We start from the raw sequence: 18838 nt of genomic DNA, 5'->3' as shown, positions 1-18838 counted from the left end.
AGAGTTTCACTTTCAGTCATAGTGTGTAAGGCTCATTGCACTGTTTCATTCATCATGCTTTCAAAACTTCCAATTTTTTTTTTTTCCTATTTGGAAATTATACTTTGGAAATCCTCCCCAGTTGTAGCAGTGAAAATTGTTTTTGGTTTTGATGACATTCCTGAAATCAGGAGAAAAGAAAGTAGAAATTACAAAGCTATTTGGGACCAAAATTGATATGAAACCTTAAAATAACAACCAAAACTGGAAAAGTTTTTTTTTTACCTGTTTTCAGTAATATAGATGACATAGCTCTTGAGGCTGGTAGTATAGAAGCTGGATAATCTGTGTCTAAGTGATCGAGTTATACAAGCTGGTGAAGTAGAGATTTATCAGCCCTTAAGTGAAATGAAGTTACTACTCTTTATATTAATAAATATTTTTAGCTGTTTTCTATAACAGGGCATTATTATAAAATTTATTCCTAAAATGGGTGATATCTCAACATATTGGACTCCTTATCATGGTTAATTTTGCAAGCAGATGAGCGATGTCGTCAAGATTTTTTTTTTTTTTTTTTTTTTTTTTTTTAACAAATATTCCAAAGTGGATAAGGAAATCCAATAGACAATATGAAAACTTTGACATGTCATTGGATGGATTAAAGTCGTTTTTCAATGACATAAAGGTTCTTTCTCTGACGTTTACCTTTTCACATTCACATTTTGGGTCGAATGCAAGAAATAGTAAAATAATTTTATTTATTTATTATAGCATTTTACTTTCAATTATTCCCATTACAACATTGTACTTTGAGTGCTCCACAAAATTGTAGCAATTCAAGATACGAAACAATTTTCACTGCTATAATAAGTAGTTTTTTCAAAATACAATGTCTTAATAAGAAAAAGATTTGACAATAAAATTCCTTGAAAGTACAATGTTGTAATACAAAGAAAAGAAACAAGGATGCGATAATAAGCAAATAAATGAAAGTACGTTGCTATATTTAGCCCTACAATGTATCCAACAACTTGTCTTCATGCTAGCTAGGATTTTCATCACTAACAAAGTTGTTGCTTCTTTTGTGAAATAATAACAAATAAAATAAAAAGGTTTCAAGTTAAAGCTAAAAGTTTCATTTTGCCCATCTCCCCAAACAGAATCTAGAACTCAGGAAGAAAGGGGCAGTGAAAAATAGTGACAACAATACTGGTGGAATTGAATTTACATCAACTCCAAAGGTGATTCGGAGACACAAAATAGGTATTTTAAACTCTTTATTTTATCTAGGCGTCGTGTTTTTTAATTCTTTGAAATAAAGAGTTAGTTACAATAATGGTCCCTGTGTTACACCCAAAGTTGCATATTCAGTACAACTTTTTTTTTTCAAATCAGCCCCTAACATTGTTTTTTGTTTCAGATTTGTCACTGGTCAATGTAAAATAGCAAGTTAAAAAGTAAATTACATCTCTAGTCCCTGTTATTTAATCAAAGTTTCAATTTCAGTTTAATTTTTGAAATCTTCCTGATGTCGTCTTTATTGCATTTCGTTGTGGATTTAGTCCTAGGGATGAGTTGTAAAACTGGAAAACAGGACCGGAACCGGTATAACCGGAAAATGCTTAAACGGTCCGGGTATTGGGTTCCAAAATTAGTCTTATCCGGGTAACCCGGGTAAAAAAACCGGAACTGGTTTTTGGAACCGGATAAGTAAAAAAACCGGAACCTGGTTTAATGGACCAGAACCGGTTTTTATACGTTTTATAAAGTTTTTACATAGGAAATATAAATAAATTTCTCTTAGACTATCTTTAATCCTACATCATTTTCTATACCAAAAATATATTCCTTAGTATATTTATTTTTTAAAAATTATATAGATTATGATAAAATACCCATCAACTTATTAGCTCTTTTTACAAAGGGATTTTCTAATATGTGCCTTAAGGGCACATATAAAAAGTATTAATTAATCATAATTATTACCATAATTAAATATGAAATGCATTAATTATGGAAATTATTAATGAAATTTTATATTTAATTATGGTAATATTTCTTATAATTAATGTGTTTAACATTTTAATTATGGTAATAATTGTGATTAATTAATACTTCTTATATGTGCCTTAGGGCACATATTTGAAAATCCCATAGTTCTAAATATATGTATGTTTATAATAATCTCAATTTACATATCAGCTCTCATAATAAAAAGAGAGAAAACATTGAAGTAATGGAAAACTCACGATATGAAGTATGGCATTCACCTAACCAAACCCCGGCCTACCTCCCATTCTCCTCTCTCTAAGAACTTTATTTGTGAGAACCATAAATTATATTGTGATATAAATATTAGATAAATGGTTATAAGTTTGGTTTTATATGTTAAAGAATGGTTTAATTAAAAAGGGTGATTTCGTCATTTGTAGGAAATTTTGAAAATTTGGTCTTATGTAACTGCTTAGATACGTTATATTGTAATAACTTTTGTAACAAGTTATATTGTTTGATTTGAATGAATTTAACTACATAATAGCGTAGTTGATCAAAAATGGTGAAATCCGAAGTTTTATTATTTTTAGTATCAATTTGTTTTGTTGGCTTAATGGGTTAAAGTTCTATAAGCTTTTAGCCTATTTACGGTGGATCTTTTACAAATCGTTATATATTCAATTTTTTGATTAATTATTCTAAATATTTCTTTTTTCATTACAACCTTTAATCATGTTACAATATTTTTTTTCTGTTGTTCCAAAATTCCAGGTTTTTGGTTCCATTTCTGGTTTCCGATTATTTCCGGGTCTAATACACAAATCCGGTTCCAATTATCAATTTTCGGTTTCATACCCACTTTACCCGGTTTGATAACCGGAACCGATTACCGTATACCGGTCCGGTTCCGGGTTCTCATAATTCATCAATTCCGGGTTCTGGGTTTTCTCTGGGTCCGAGTAAACCAGTCCGGTTTTTGAACCACTTTCATCTTTAGTTCTCATATCATATTTGGAGACACTAAGTGTGAATATGTTTACAAACCTCTCACACCTTATTTCTATACTTCCAACAACTTGAAAGCTACGAATAAGGATATTAGAGCTACTTTCCCCTTTCATCCTCCACAACTCTCTTAGCTTATCCAACCTATATGCCTTAATGTGTTTCAACTTGCTACTGAATTCTTCAATTTCACCAATACAACTCACGTCCATGTCAGATAAGACTTCAATGCTTCCTCATTCAGAAACATGAAGCTCCTCCAGACGACCCAACAAAGACATGGGATTGGTTGGAAACAAATTCACAAGATTATCACATTCCTTCACTTCAATCTTTCCGATTGTGGATGGTAACTTTGCGATGCCACAATGAGCAAAACTGAGCACTTCCAGATTCAAGAGTTCACCAATAGCAGAGCAATCAAACATCAATAGGCACTGATGGAGAATGAGTGTTCGTAGCTTGGTGGAGCATCCAAGTGATCTGAGAAGCAATAGATACTGAATTTTTTCATATGCTACAACTTCAAGATTTTCCATTCTTCCATCAAAACCTTGAGAAAACTTAAGCGACTTATCTTCATCCATAAGTCTCAAAAGTGATAAGTTTGGGCACTTAGAGTCACCAACATTCCTGCGCAGGTAATAGAAACTCTTTTGCAAGAATCTTCCACTTCAACTATACTCCACTTTGAAATATCACCATGGTTCATGGTCACCTTTCGAAACTCTACTTAACACAAAAGCAAGCACAAGATCATGCATTTTGACACACCCAATGTAATCTCTATCCATCAATAAATTTGCATTTTTAAGATTCTGCACACATGTTTTTGTCTTGTCTCTAGCCTCTCCCAAAGTAGATACTTCACTTAATACCCGTAGGCCCCATGCATATCTTGTGAGTTCCTGGATTGGAATATTAAAGTTATCAGGAAACAAGCCACATAGAAGAAAAATCACCTTTTCCTCCTCTGTTTTTATATAATTATAGCTTATCTTAATAACTTCTTGCACATTCTCATCAAGATTCTTCTTCTTCAACCGTTGAAAAGTATCTCTCCATGCAAAAACTTCATGAAATTGAAGGGTTTTGGCGATGAGTTTAATGGCAAGGGGCAAAAAAACACATCTTCTCACAATTTCACTTCCTATTTGATTCAGCTCCATATCATGTTGTTTTGAAACTCCTGTGATTTGCCAAAAGAAATTATGTGCTTCAAGCTCCACCATCACATCCACTCGAACTAGTGTCGAATCCGAATTAGCTTCTACTGCAATTTGTTTGCAAATATTTTCATTTCGTGATGTCAGCAACAACTTGAAGCCATTGGGCAAAGGACTCAGTCAAATATCTTTGAGTTCAATAGTCTCCCATACATCATCAAATATCACTAAAACCTTTCTTTTACCTTCTGGAAGGTTCCCAAATGTTATACGAAGACGATCTATTCTTGCTGTTTGACTCGTTTCAGTAAGGGATTGACCCATATATTCTGCTACAGCTTGCTGAATAGAAAACATGTTAATTTGTTGCCCAATAACCACCTTCACAACATAATCAAACATTTTCTTATCTTTTGCAGTCTTTTCCACTTGAACATAGTGGTTTTCCCCACACCTCCCATTCCACATAGGACTATCACTTGGCTCTTGGTGATCTTGTTGAAGAAACCCGAGCACATCCTTGAAAGTCCTCTCTCTTGATTTGAAGTGATTTTGGGCATCACCATCCAAAGGTGCAAAACTGGATGCGATTTTCGAGTTCACTTTCCCAAGACATCTTTGAGCATCACTCCAAGTTATCTTATTGTTTTCATCAATAAAACTTTCCATCTCCTCTGTGATCTTGAATGCATTCCTTCCTACTTGTTGCCTCATTTTCAAGTTAAAACATCCATTCCTAGTACTTGAAATGTTTTGAGCTTTTTCTTTGGTCTTTTCGACTTCTTCCAACCAACCAGGTATACGAGAAGGTATCTCCAGATTACTAATGTTGTTTCTTTCCATGTGCTTTTTGACATCAAGGATTGTACCATCCAGTTGCTTCATTATAGTATTCATGTTCCTTACATATTTTGTGAAGGAAAAGATATATCCTAGTTGTAAGATTCTTGCAAAAGAGTTTCTATTACTTGCACAGGAATGCCTGAGTTTCCTGGTGACTCTGGTGACTCTGAGTACCCAAACTTGTCACTTATGAGACTTATGGATGGAGATAAGTCGTTTAAGTTTTCTCAAGGTTGTTATGAAAGAATGGAAAATCTTGAAGTTGTAGCATTTGAAAAAATTCAGTATCCATTGCTTCCCAAATCACTTGAATGCTCCACCAAGCTACAAACACTCATTCTCCATCGGTGTCTATTGATGTTTGATTGCTCTGTTATTGGTGAACTATTGAATCTAGAAGTGCTTAGTTTTGCTCATTGTGGCATCAGAAAGTTACCATCCACAATCGAAAAATTGAAGATACAACCTCCATTTTTCAATATTCTAGATTTTTAGTGACACCTGCAAAGCATGTGTAACAAATTAGAAAGGGGATGAAATTGTTAAAAGTTGTCAATTAGCTTAGTTTTTTGTCTGCTCATATTTTCATTAATAATTTGCAGAACTATCTTGTTTTAAATGTCATTTACAAGCCATAAGTAAATAGTAATCAAAGTTTTTCCTGCAAGATGTAGATACCTTGTATGAGAAGACAAAAATAGTTCTAATAACCATGGATTCTACCCAATTATATTGGCACATTATAGCATTGCTATAATCGAGTCGGTTTTTCAAATTAGAATGTTGTAATAAGAAGTTAAAAACTCTACCCTATTATATTTATAGCAGCAAAAATTGCTTTGTATATAGATGACATTTCTATAATAACGAGATTTTGTCATCATATTCAACACATCAATCATTTATAAAGTTATAAAAACAAACAAAAAGAAAAAACATTTCCAAGTAAAAACACAAGCCATGACACAATTCCCAACTCCTAGAGCATAAAACAGCAAAATGACCAATATACCCTCAATACTTATACATCATATATATATGAATCCATACCGTAAGTTTTCTCTCTTTTGATTATGTAATTTTTTATTACTGTACATGTAATATATTAATATATGTAATCAAAAGGATCTGCTTCACGCCTTGATCTTTGTGCACCAACTTAACAAAAAGAGTATAAACAAAGGAATAAGAAAGAACACGAACAGGGGAATTGACAATTACTTGGAGCCTAAGTATACTGTTGGAAGAGAAGAAAACTTAGTTCTTAATGAATTACAAGCCTTATTTATACTAAGACCAAAAGGGGTTTGACTCAAACACAAATACCTGAAAGAAAACTGATGTTTAAAAAATATTCCGAAAATACCCCTCTTCCTAATTTTACTGAATTAACCAGCAAGATCTATCTAAGTATCTTCAATATAGTTTAGTGTCCCCAAAAACACCCATTTATCTTGGTTGAGACCTACCACAAAACTTCTTGTCCCTTGATCTAGGTCAAGTCGATATGCAGCACATCATAGCATTTGAAATACCCCTTATTTGATTTTACCGAATTACCCTTACAATTAAAAAATAAAATATTAATTTACCAACCGATTACCGACGGAATTTCAGATTTGTTGATTTCCGTCGGTAAACCGTCGGAAGTTGTAACGGATTACAAACCGATTTTATTGTGTTGCCAAACTGTCGCAAAATGCGTTGCTAATATCCTAATAAATATTCTGTCGGAAATCCGTCGAAAACCCGTCATTTTTCCGACGGATTTTGCCATCACTAAAATTCTGTCGCTATTGCTCTGTTTTGTTTTCTGGTAGTGATAGAATACGATTGTAGAACCGTAATGTATATATCTATTAATAAAAAAACAAATATCAAATATTTTCGAAACCGATTATACCGGTCTTCCGCTTGATACATGGATATATGTGTTTATAAGTTCAGAAATTTAGTCATGTGAAATCATAAAATTGACAACTACAATAAATAATAGTTAAAAATAAAGTACTAAAACACAATCATGTTAGACTCAAAAATCAAATGAGAAAGTACCATTGTTTTCATTGTAAACCTATGACACCTAAAAAAAAGTAAAAAACAAAGAAACTCCTGTCTTTTTGCGGCTTTCCGATTACTATGGCTGTAATATTCAAAGTGGACTCGAACCAACCATCGCAATGAGAAGCTAATCAAGAACCAAAAGCAAAGATGAGTCAAGATTTTATATTTTTATGTGTAAAAACAAAAAACATATGATACATGACTTTATTTAAACCGTAAAAGGTTAAAAATCAAACAAAATAAATAAGAACATAATGTAAAAAACATAAACAAACTTATTCGTCTGCTATGCAAAGTTTAGACACCAATAAAAGTTATTATAAAAATATTATAATAAAAATAAACCCATTAATAACAAGTATAGAAAACAGAACTAACCATTGAACACAGGCTTCATTTCATATATTTACTTTGAAAAATAGTCATCAACGCGTTGACCACATCGTCCAACAACTTTTCTAGAATTGGGTTTCTATCATTCCAAAAGTTCTATATGCAGAATAAAACAAAAAATGTTATTGAACAAAAGAGACGGTTTAGTGTAATAGACAAAATGAAAAAAACAATATTACAAAAGTTACTTACATTTGGGAATGCATATTGCCGATACATAACAAATTCAAGCATCCATTTCAACACCTAATAGCCACATTCCCAATCAGACGATTAGGGGTTGTTTTATTTGTATTGCAATAAGCGAAGGCGGCAGGTGCTATGTCAATTGTTTTTTTCGGATTCAATTTTGCTAAGAATGGCATGCCCCTAAAAAGGTTCGATCGCTGGTGTTTCTCTTTTAGCATGTAATCAAGAGATTGAAGGTAGAGGATGTAACTGTTGAAATTAGTACTACTAGACAAACATGTACCCTAATTTACTGATCAAAAATAGTCGTGACACTTTATTGAAAGATATTCCTATATGTATTGAGCTGAACAAAAGCTAAAAAAACACGTACCAGTAAAATATAATGCTATTCCTCCCTTTCCGAAAGACTTATTCAATAACTAGTAATGAAACGTGAATCGATCAAAGCTGATATATCTATAACAGTAACAAGGGGATTAAAGAGGGTGCTACATGAAGGGTTGATCGTTGAAGCCGAAAGAAAACAGAGCTGATAGAGGCTAATAACACTTGGAAAATTATGGATCTTCCCAAAGGCAATAAACCCATTAGTTGTAAATGGTTTTATAAAGTAAAATATAAAGCCAATGGGGATGTAGAAAGATGCAAAGGAATATTTGTTATTAAAGGGTTTACTCAAAAGGAAGGCATTGATTATACTGAAACTTTTTCTCCTGTTGCCAAAATGACAACAATTCGAGCTCTTTTTGGTATAGCTGTCAAGAAATCATGGCCAATGTTTCAACTAGATGTCCACAATGATTTTTCTAAATGGTGACTTGGACGAAGAAATTTACATGAAGCCACCTCTAGGACTTCAATTATCCAACCCACATCAAGTGTGCAAACTTCAAAAATCATTGTATGGATTGAAACAAGCATCTTGACAATGGTATGTAAAATTATATTTTGCCTTGAATGAAAGAGGTTATCAACACTCCAAAAATGATTACTCTCTTTTTCACAAAACAATTGGTTCATTTAAAAAATTTACGGCAGTCTATGTTGATGATTTAATGATCACAGGAAACAAAGAAGAAGAAATATCAAATCTCAAACAATTTCTTGTCCTCAATCTAGAAGAAGTGTTAGTGGTTTTGTTGTTCTTCTTGGAAACAGCCCAACTGCATGGAAGTCAAAGAACCAAATAATTGTTTCTTTATCATCCGCTGAAGCAGAATATAGAAGTATGCAAAGACTCACAGCTGAACTTGCTTGATTAACTCGATTACTTCATGAAATTGGAGTTCCTAATGTCACTCTTGTTCGAGTTCGTTGTGATCGACAGTCAAGTAATATATATTGCCAAAAACCCCATAATTCATGAAAGAACCAAACATGTGGAGTTAGACCACATGTTGCAATATACATTGCCAAAAATTACAAGATGGGCTTATATCTCTGCAACATGTTCCTACACAAGACCATATACCTGATTTGTTCACAAAGAACCTTCCAAGCAAGCAACAATACACTTTATTAAACAAATTGGGATTTACTCACCCTCCACTTGAGAGCGGGGTGTTAGTTATATTTAGTTAGTTAGCTTGAGTTAGTTGCTTGTTAGTTAGATCGCATGTCTCTCATGTAATTGTTGTTAGTCGGTTATATTAGTTAGAGGCTTCTCTTTCTTCTTTCTTCTGTATATATTTTGTAACAGTTCCATAGTTGTAGTTAACCGATCCAATACAGAAATGAAGATCAAAGCATTTCTCTCATTTTCTTTGCTCAATTCTTCACTTGCAATCAATATGCCTATGGAACCGAAATGTGAGGAGTTCAACCTGGTACATACGGAATTCCTTCACTGGACCAATGCTAAGTGGGCCATACAAAACTGTTATGGGGTATTTACATATCTTTACCACTATTTTTGCAGGTTTCTAAAAACCCTAAACTAGCCTGATACTTTCATTGGTCCCTTGTTGCCCAATACCCAAACACCTCTGATGTGTGTGTCTTGCAATGAACCCAACTCATCATCCCGCTTTTGATTCAGAAAGAAGAAGAGATTAGTTCTATTTTTCACATGGTTGTTTTGTCTTATTCCTATTTCATAATCAAGATGATGAAGAAAATTTTCAATAATCAGGGTATCTTCTAAGCTGATCAGTTGCCTTCTCATCATTGTTCCTTATAAGAATTATCAAGATGCTCAAATCTGATCTATTTTCAGGTGGATGAAGTCACACGAGTAACGAGTTTTTGCAACATTCTTAGTTCAAAGCAAAATCAAACATGTTACCATCATTTTTTTTGTGGCTATTACCCTAACTTGCACTATATATATATATATATATATATATATATATATATATATATATATATACCATATATTTCCATAACCACATGCCATGTATCTGATCTCTTATGATACCGAGAAGAAGCATCAATGAGCACAATATTCTCACCAATCTTCATAGAAGTATCAAACACAAGCAAGTATGAATCTGATAAATGATTCAAAAAGGTAGGACATACCACCAACAATCTCCATGGAAACAAAAATCACTAGGAAGCGTATCAAAAACATTCATTGGGGTCTCCAATTGATCCCCTATTTTCTTTTCTTCTAATCTTCTTCTCAGAGACACCAAATATCCTCCATTCTTTGTCGTTATCTTGCCATTGGTGGCATGCAAACCCTCATCTCTATCTCCTATTTTTGCTTTTGTCTTTAATGTTTTCTCCATTTTGTCTTTAGGTTCACCCCTTTTCTTTTGTTTCTTGCCCAGTATGAGCTAAAGAAAGTTTCATCAATGGATTATTATTCAATGCACCTTCATCCTCTATTAGGTTCACCCCTTTTCTTTTCTTTTGGGAAAACGACCCATTTTTCTGCAATTAAATGCACCCTAAGTGTTTTGGAAACTTCAAAAAAAAGTAATTCTCCATGTTATTGTTTAGTTCAGGGTGTTCATCTTATCATCTTTTGAATATTTACATCCGATTTTATTAGGAAAATAGATAATTGAGTTATGGTATTTTTCATCTTTCGACATGGTCAAAAACCACTCACAGTTAGTGGGTCAATTGGGCTTGTCTTTAGTTCATCTAACTTGATTTGTATATTAAGTGGTTAACTAACGAATGATCGAATATAACATCTTTCATAACATAAGAGACAAGTTAATATCTTAGTAATGTTGCATACTTTGGTAACTTTTTATACATACAAAAATTGGGAAGTGGTTATGTATCTTCACTTGGTTTTGCTTTGTGTTTCCTAAATTTGTATGCAAATAATATCTTAAAACATAATAAAACTACATGTTGACATGTGGTTAAATGTTGAAGTAACAACATACCTCATTGGTGAAATGTAAGTTGGACTACAAAAGGGCAATATAAAGAAAAATCACAATATTTCGGCCATTTATTTTTGCTGTTTAACAATTCTATTTCAGTTTTAGCTCATCAAACCTACCAAGGTTTGAAATTTCTTTCTATACCAACAAATTTGACCTACTATAGCAGGTTAAAGTGGGTCATAATTGAAAAGGTTGTCAAAGTTTAGTCCACTTCATTTCACTAAAGCCATTCAACTTTGACAAAATTTTCTTTAACCTGCTATAGCAGGTCAAAGTGGTCAGCATAGAATATTTCCAATTATGGATGAAAGAAAGAACAAGTAGATTGTGGATGAAAGAAAAAGCACACTAAATCAATCATAAAAGTGGCCTTATATAGGCTTATAGGTGATTATGAACATCTAAAAAAAGGAAATAGAAACAATAAAAAACAAAACTGCCAGGGTGCTAATTAATACAACTAATTAGCATTTATTAAAATTAAAACTTGAAAATGAACAAACTTGGATGTACTTTGACCAGCAATTAATCAACATATATATATATATATATATATATATATATATATATATATATATATATATATATATATATATTCATGCATGTCTACAGGAACACGTGTAATGTATGAACACATACAAACATGATATAAACCATAAAATATACAAATATTGTGACTATGAACTTTACTTGTCTGTAATGAAGAAGGGCTAAATGCAAGAAATAGCAACGCATTTCCAATTATTCGTTTATTATATAGCATCCTACTTTCATTTCTTTCTACTACAGCAACGGAAATCCTTTGTATTTAGATGACACTGCTATAATTGGGTTGGCTTCTTAAGAGAAAAAAGTGACTTATATACATCCATCAATCAATTTTTTTCACTCCCTCACAATCTTGTCTTATCATAAATCAATTTAAATGAAAAACCCATTAAATATTATGCATGTAGTTATTTATTTTTGTCTTTCAAGCTTGAGAAGTATTAGCTTATGGAGTTACATCACACAACTAATGGAGAAGAGAATATTAAAAAAAAGAAATAAAACAAATAACTGAATATGTAAAGGATCCGCTTAAAAGAAATCATATATACCTTGAACTGGAACTGATTGATACTCTTGAGGCGTGGCAGAGCCCCAAGGGCGAGTATCTCAAGAAGAGGGAAGGAGGAGATGGTGTTTGTGTGATTAGATATTATTTCTTCATTTTCATCATTAATATCTCTATTTGAAACAACTTCCTCAATACCATCACAACTATATATCTCCACCTTCTTTAAGTTGGGAAGAAGTTTGCCCATGAGAGGTGAATATAAGTACTTTATGCTATTGCAATTCCATATTTGTATGGTTGTGAGGTTGTGGAATGAGTAGGATTGTGATTGGTTTTGAGGAATTACAAGTTTCTTCCAATTGCACTTCCACACATCACTCATCGTCTCCATATATTGTAAATCTAAAACCTTGAGGCAGGGAAGTAGTAGTGGTCCATTAAATTAGACCCTGTGTTTATCTGTTTTTTTTTTTGGTTGAGGTCCATTAAATTGTTTAGAAATGTTGGTCCCAATTAACTTGCTTATAAATATGTAATTAATAATACAAAGGTTAGAGTGTGAAGATTTAGAAATAATTTGTCATGACACATTTCTTCACGCAAGTTAATAATCTTATTCTTATTGCACTTTAAAGTGTGAGCACATCCAAAGAATTGTGTAGAATTTATTGTTGTAGTGTGATATGTATATGTGTATAAAGACACATATACATAAGTGATTTAACATCAAAATAAAAATAGAAATAGAAAGCTCAATGAAATCACATACCTCCTGGCTTTCCGGAGCAAATTCAATGTTTCTCCTGCTTGCTTCACAAGGTCTCCTACCATCTATACTCACATTCATAAGGGTTCTCACATCATATTTGGAGACAGTAGGTGTGAATACGTTTACAAACCTCTCACACCTTTTTATTTCTATACTTTCAACATTTTGAAAGCTACGAATGAGGTTATCAGAGCTACTTTCCCCTTTCATACTCCACAACTCTCTTAGCTTATCTAACCTTATATACTTTAATGTGCTTCAACTTGCTACTGAATTCTTCAATTTCATCAATACAACTCACGTCCATGTCAGATAAGACTTCAATGCTTCCACATTCAGAAACATGAAGCTCTTCCAGACGACCAAGCAAAGACATGGGATTGGTTAAAAACAAATTCACAAGATATCCATACTATGAATTTGCAACATGTAGGCATTAACTTCGTCACTACTACTAAATTGATAAGGTCATATCTCTTTCAACATATCCATACTATGAATTTGCAATATCCCTAACTTTTTTTTGAAAGAGTGCAATATCACTAACTTAGGAATCAGCATCTGCACAAAAATTAAGACACATGTTGATAATCAGTAGTGAAATCAAATTTAAAATAGTTTGTTTGGGGGATCACAAATTCACAAATCACAATCCAATCAATACAGACTTTCATTACAAAACTATCTATCTATGAAACTGTCAACATAAATCCTAATATAAAGGTACCTGTTTGTAAAAGAAAGGTTGAACTGCAGAGACATTACTGGACATAGAAGATGTTACTTGTGAAATTAGGAAGGCCTTTAAGTCTCAACTCCAACAGCTGTGGTAGCTCAATTACACTATCATTGTTGCTAAAACCTATCAACTCTGATAGCTTCTTCAAAGATAGAAACTTTAGCCCCTGAAATTTGATTACACATTTATTCTGCAATAGCTTGCTCAATTACAATATCATGATTGTTGTCTCTGAAGCAAATATCCTTTCCATAAGCAACTCTCATATAAAGCTCTTCAAGCTCGAACAAATTTATCAAGACACCATCATCAATACGAAGATTAAGACACCCTGTAAAATCCAGTAGCTTTAGGTTCTTCAACTTTCCAATTGTGGATGGTAACTTTCTGACGCCACAATGAGGAAAACTGAGCACTTCCAAATTCAAGAATTCACCAATAGCAGAGCAATCAAACATCAATAGGCACTGATGGAGAATGAGTGTTCGTAGCTTGGTGGAGCATTCAAGTAATCTGGGAAACAATGGATACTGAATTTTTTTCATATGCTACAACTTCAAGATTTTCCATTCTTTCATAAAAACCTTGAGAAAACTTAAGCAACTTATCTCCATCCATAAGTCTCAAAAGTGACAAGTTTGGGTACTCAGGAAACTCAGACATTCCTGTGCAAGTTATAGAAACTCTTTTCCAAGAAGCCAAGAATCTTCCACTTCAGCTCTACTCCACTTTGAAATATCACCATGGTTGATTATCCATGCCTGGTCACCATTAGAAACTCTACTCAACACAAAAGCAAGCACAAGATCATGCATTTTGACACACCCAATGTAATCGCTATTCGTCAATAAATTTGCATTTCTAAGATTCTACACACATGTTTTTGTCGTGTCTCTAGGCTCTCCCAAAGTAGATACTTTACTTAATAACTGTAGGCCCCATGCATATCTTGTGAGTTCCTTGATTGAAATATTAAAGTCATCAGGAAACAAGCCACACAGAAGAAAAATCACCTTTTCCTCCTCTAGTTTTATATAGTTATAGCTTATCTTAATAACTTCTTGCACATTCTCATCAAGATTCTTCTTCTTCAACCGTTGAAAAGTATATTTCCATGCAAAAACTTATTGAAATTGAAGGGTTTTGGCGATGAGTTTAATGAAAAGGGGCAAAAAAACACATCTTCTCACAATTTCACTTCCTATTTGATTGAGCTCCATATCATGTTGTTTTGAAACTCCTGTGATTTGCCAAAAGAAATTGTGTGCTTTAAACTCCTCCATCACATCCACTCGAACTAGTGTCGAATCCGAATTAGCTTCTATTGCAATTTGTTTGCAAATATTTTCATTTCGTGATGTCAGCAACAACTTGAAGCCGTTGGGCAAACGACTCGGTTCAATATCTTTGAGTTCAATCGTCTCCCATACATCATCAAATACCTTTTATCTTTCGAGTTTACTTTCCCACGAGGTCTTTGAGCATCACTCCAAGTTATCTTATTGTGTTTTCATCAATAAAACTTTTCATCTCCTTTGTGATTTTGAATGCATTCCTTCCTGCTTGATGCCTCATTTTCAAGTTAAAACATCCATTCCCAATACTTGAAATGCTTTTAGCTTTTTCTTTGGTCTTTTCGACTTCTTCCAACCAACCACGTATACGAGCAGGTATCTCCAAATTACTAATTTTTTTCTTTCCATTTGCTTTTTGACATCAAGGATTGTACCATCCAGTTGCTTCATTATAGTATTCATGTTCCTTGCATATTTTGTGAAGGAAAAGATATATCCCAGTTGTAAGATTCTTGCAAAAGAGTTTCTATTACTTGCACAGGAATGTCTAAGATTCTTGCAAAAGAGTTTCTATTACTTGCACAGGAATGTGAGTTTCCTGGTGACTCTAAGTACCTAAACTTGTCACTTTTGAGACTTATGGATGGAGATAAGTCGTCTAAGTTTTCTCAAGGTTTTTATGAAAAAATGGAAAATCTTGAAGTTGTAGCATATGAAAAAATTCAGTATTCATTGCTTCCCAGATCACTTGAATGCTCCACCAAGCTACAAACAATCATTCTCCATCGGTGCCTATTGATGTTTGATTGTTCTGCTATTGGTGAACTCTTGAATCTGAAAGTGCTCGGTTTTGCTCATTGTGGCATCAAAAAGTTACCATCCACAATCGGAAAGTTGCAGATACAACCTCCATTTTTCAATATTCTAGCTTTTTAGTGACACCTACAAAGCATGTGTAACAAATTAGAAAGGGGATGAAATTGTTAAAAGTTGTCAATTAGCTTACTTTTTTGTCCGTTCATATTTTCATTAATAATTTGCAGTACTATCTTGTTTTAAATATCATCTACAAGCCATAAGTAAATAGTACTCAAAGTTTTTCCTGCAAGATGTAGATACCTTGTATGAAAAGACGAAGATAGTTCTAATAACCATGGATTCTACCCAATTATATTGGCACGTTATAGCATTGCTATAATTGGGTCGGTTTTTCAAAGTAGAATGTTGTAATAAGAAGTTAAAAACTCTACCCAATTATATTTCTAGCAGCAAAAATTACTTTGTATATAGATAACATTTCTATAATAAAGAGATTTTGTAATCATATTCAAAACATCAATCATTTATAAAGTTATAAAAACAAACAAAAAGAAAAAACATTTCCATGTAAAAACACAAGCCATGACACAATTCCCAAATCCCAGAGCATAAAACAGCAAAATGACCAATATACCCTCAATACTTATACATCATATATGAATCCATACCTTAAGTTTTCTATCTTTTGACTATGTAATTTTTTATTACTATACGTGTAATATATTAATATATGTAATCAAAAGGATCTGCTTCACGCCTTGATCTTTGTGCACCAACTTAACAAAAAGAGTATAAACAGAGGAATAAGAAAGAACACGAACAGGGGAATTGACAATTACTTGGAACCTAAGTATACTGTTGGAAGAAAACTGAGTTCTTAATGAATTACAAGCCTTATTTATACTAAAACAAAAAAGGGTTTGACCCAAACACAAATACCAGAAACAAAACTGATGTTTAAAAAATGTTCCGAAAATACCCCTCTTTCTAATTTTACTGAATTAACCAGATCTATATAAGTATCTTCAATATAGTTTAGAGTCCCCAAAAACACCCATTTATCTTGGTTGAGACCTACCACAAAACTTCTTGAACCAAGTGATCTGATGCCTTTGTTTTTAAGTGTGTGTGTGTGTGTTCAAGTGAGAGTAGTTGATTCAAAATATTTACTTTTTCTAAACATACGACTACGCTGCATCTAGGAAAAACATAAATAGGAAAGTGAAACAACATTTGTGATGGTCGACTTTAACATCGATCGGTAGCTGATCTATTAGGGCTTGAATTGATTTCCATTTGGATTAGATAATCATTACTCCGTAACGTTGTTATCTATTCAAAGCAATTAAAATCAAAATGTATTGTCGATTCCTTACAACATTTCAGTTGATTTTAACTAAAAAATATACACCAACAATCCCACAATCAACAGCAAAGCAAACGTGATTTCCAGATCCATAGATTTAAAAACTTTTGATGGATTCGTATACACAGAGAAAAAAAAAGTTAAGAAAAACGTACCAGGCGTTGCTCTATAGCTCAAAGGATTCAGTTTTAGTCATTGAAGTGGTGCCACAGAGAAGTGAAGAAGCGGTCACCGCCGATCCACTGCATATTGGAAATAACGAGGAGTGCGGCACCCCAATCCACTAGACATTAAAAATAATTACCACAACATAATATTCTTTTCTTTATTCTTTATTTTTCATGATTAAATTAAATAAAAACCAAAATTTAAAACATAATAAAATATTTTAAATTACTTCAATTTTAAACCTATATTAATAAAAAAAAAACATAAAAGTTTAAACCTAAATTATTTAAAAAACACAGACAATAATAATAATAACAATAATAATAATAATAATAATAAAATCAAGGATGGAAGTTGTAAATTTTAAAAAGAGTAAATTACACGAATTGTTCCTATGGTTTAGGGTAATTTGCATGTTTGGTCCCTGATTTATTTTTTAAACTTGAAAGGTCCCTACTATTTGTATTTGTTACGCGCTTGGTCCCTATATTATCCAAAAAAACTATTTTGCCCTTGATTTTTTAATTTATTTAAATAAACATAACCCCAAATACGCAAATTACCCTAAACCATAGGGACCATTCATGTAATTTACTCTTTTAAAAACCTATTTGAGAAAGAAATTAGAGACGGGGTTTGCTCTGCTTTTAACCCAAATTTATGGGGCCATAGTTTGACAATTGTTGAGAAATGTGTTGTCTTCTTCACGAGTTACTAGTTCTGCGGACGACTTTCATCTTCATCACTTGAAGAGCTGTTATTTCGCATCAAGAAATGTTTTTTTTCTTTTTTTTTAATTGTTTCTATGGGGTCCAAACGGTCAAAAAAATAGGCGAAATAGGAGGCTCCATCTTCGTCCGTCTTCCGATTCACATCACCCAGAACACCGGCCCTTGGGGCGGTGTTCACACATCTTCGGTCACGTCACCTCAGCATCGCGCGTCTTCAAGGACGCCCACTCCGGATAGCCTAATGACGCGTCCATATACTTACACAGTACACGTGTATAATAACTTTTTTTCATTTATATTAAAAAAAGATCTATTTCTATCTTTCCTTAACTTTCATTTTATATCTTTAACAATATGATATTTTTCAGTTCTAGCTATTATTTAAATAATAACTTTTATTTAGATTTATAGCATTATTATCAAAAACCATATTAATTTGATTTATAAATTGAAATCATCAAAAATATGTAAATATATGCTATTATTAATAATATTGCTAAAAATATAATCTAACCTATATTTAGGTTATAAGGTTTTTTTTGCATAAAAATGTATTTTTTAATCAATATAAATTTATTTCCTAAACAACAAACAAAGTAGGTGGAAAACACAAAAAAATATATATAAATAATTTTGGTTTTTAAAACAAAAGAAATTAGTAAGTCATTGGAAAAAAGAAAAAAAATTTAAAAAGTTATTTATATTTATTGATTTATATGATAAGTTGTAGTTGCATTTTATATTTTAATTTTTTATAATATTTTCATCTTCAAATCTATAAAATATAAACTTTGAGGTATTATCTTAAGTTCCTAGATTGTTTTTGTATGACATCAATTCTTAACTAACTTTATACTTGTATGTTTAATTGAGGTCATTGTCTCGATAAAAAAATAATCTC

The 18838-nt window shown here is 32.5% G+C and overlaps 2 protein-coding genes and 1 long non-coding RNA gene across 4 annotated transcripts; all 3 read right to left on the bottom strand.

Annotated features, from left to right (window-relative positions):
• Positions 1–2545: 2545 nt before the first annotated feature.
• LOC111907181 (uncharacterized) lies at positions 2546–5486 on the bottom strand. Its single transcript, XM_042899833.2, has one exon. It carries the CDS (start codon positions 5043–5045, stop codon positions 4329–4331), a length of 717 nt encoding a protein of 238 aa, XP_042755767.1. The 5' UTR covers positions 5046–5486; the 3' UTR covers positions 2546–4328.
• Positions 3681–4214, bottom strand: LOC122196581 (disease resistance protein At4g27190-like). Its single transcript, XM_042899677.1, has one exon. It carries the CDS (start codon positions 4212–4214, stop codon positions 3681–3683), a length of 534 nt encoding a protein of 177 aa, XP_042755611.1.
• Positions 5487–6767: 1281 nt separating the features above from the next.
• LOC111907149 (uncharacterized) lies at positions 6768–17411 on the bottom strand. Of its 2 annotated transcripts, XR_002855432.3 has the most exons (6): positions 17194–17411; positions 13547–15795; positions 12820–13380; positions 7641–7694; positions 7434–7544; positions 6768–7179 (listed from the first exon to the last, which is right to left on the bottom strand). It is a non-coding gene; the product is annotated as an uncharacterized LOC111907149 (long non-coding RNA). The 2 variants fall into 2 exon arrangements; XR_002855431.3 differs by lacking the exons at positions 6768–7179; positions 7434–7544; positions 7641–7694 and adding an exon at positions 7701–10517 and having other exon boundaries at positions 17194–17409.
• Between the last annotated feature and the right edge of the window lie 1427 nt (positions 17412–18838).

This window comes from Lactuca sativa, chromosome 2, assembly GCF_002870075.4.
Source record: "Lactuca sativa cultivar Salinas chromosome 2, Lsat_Salinas_v11, whole genome shotgun sequence".
Classification (NCBI taxonomy): Eukaryota; Viridiplantae; Streptophyta; class Magnoliopsida; order Asterales; family Asteraceae; genus Lactuca; species Lactuca sativa.
Note: the sequence above shows the minus strand (reverse complement) of the source record. Positions and strands in the feature narration are given on the sequence as shown.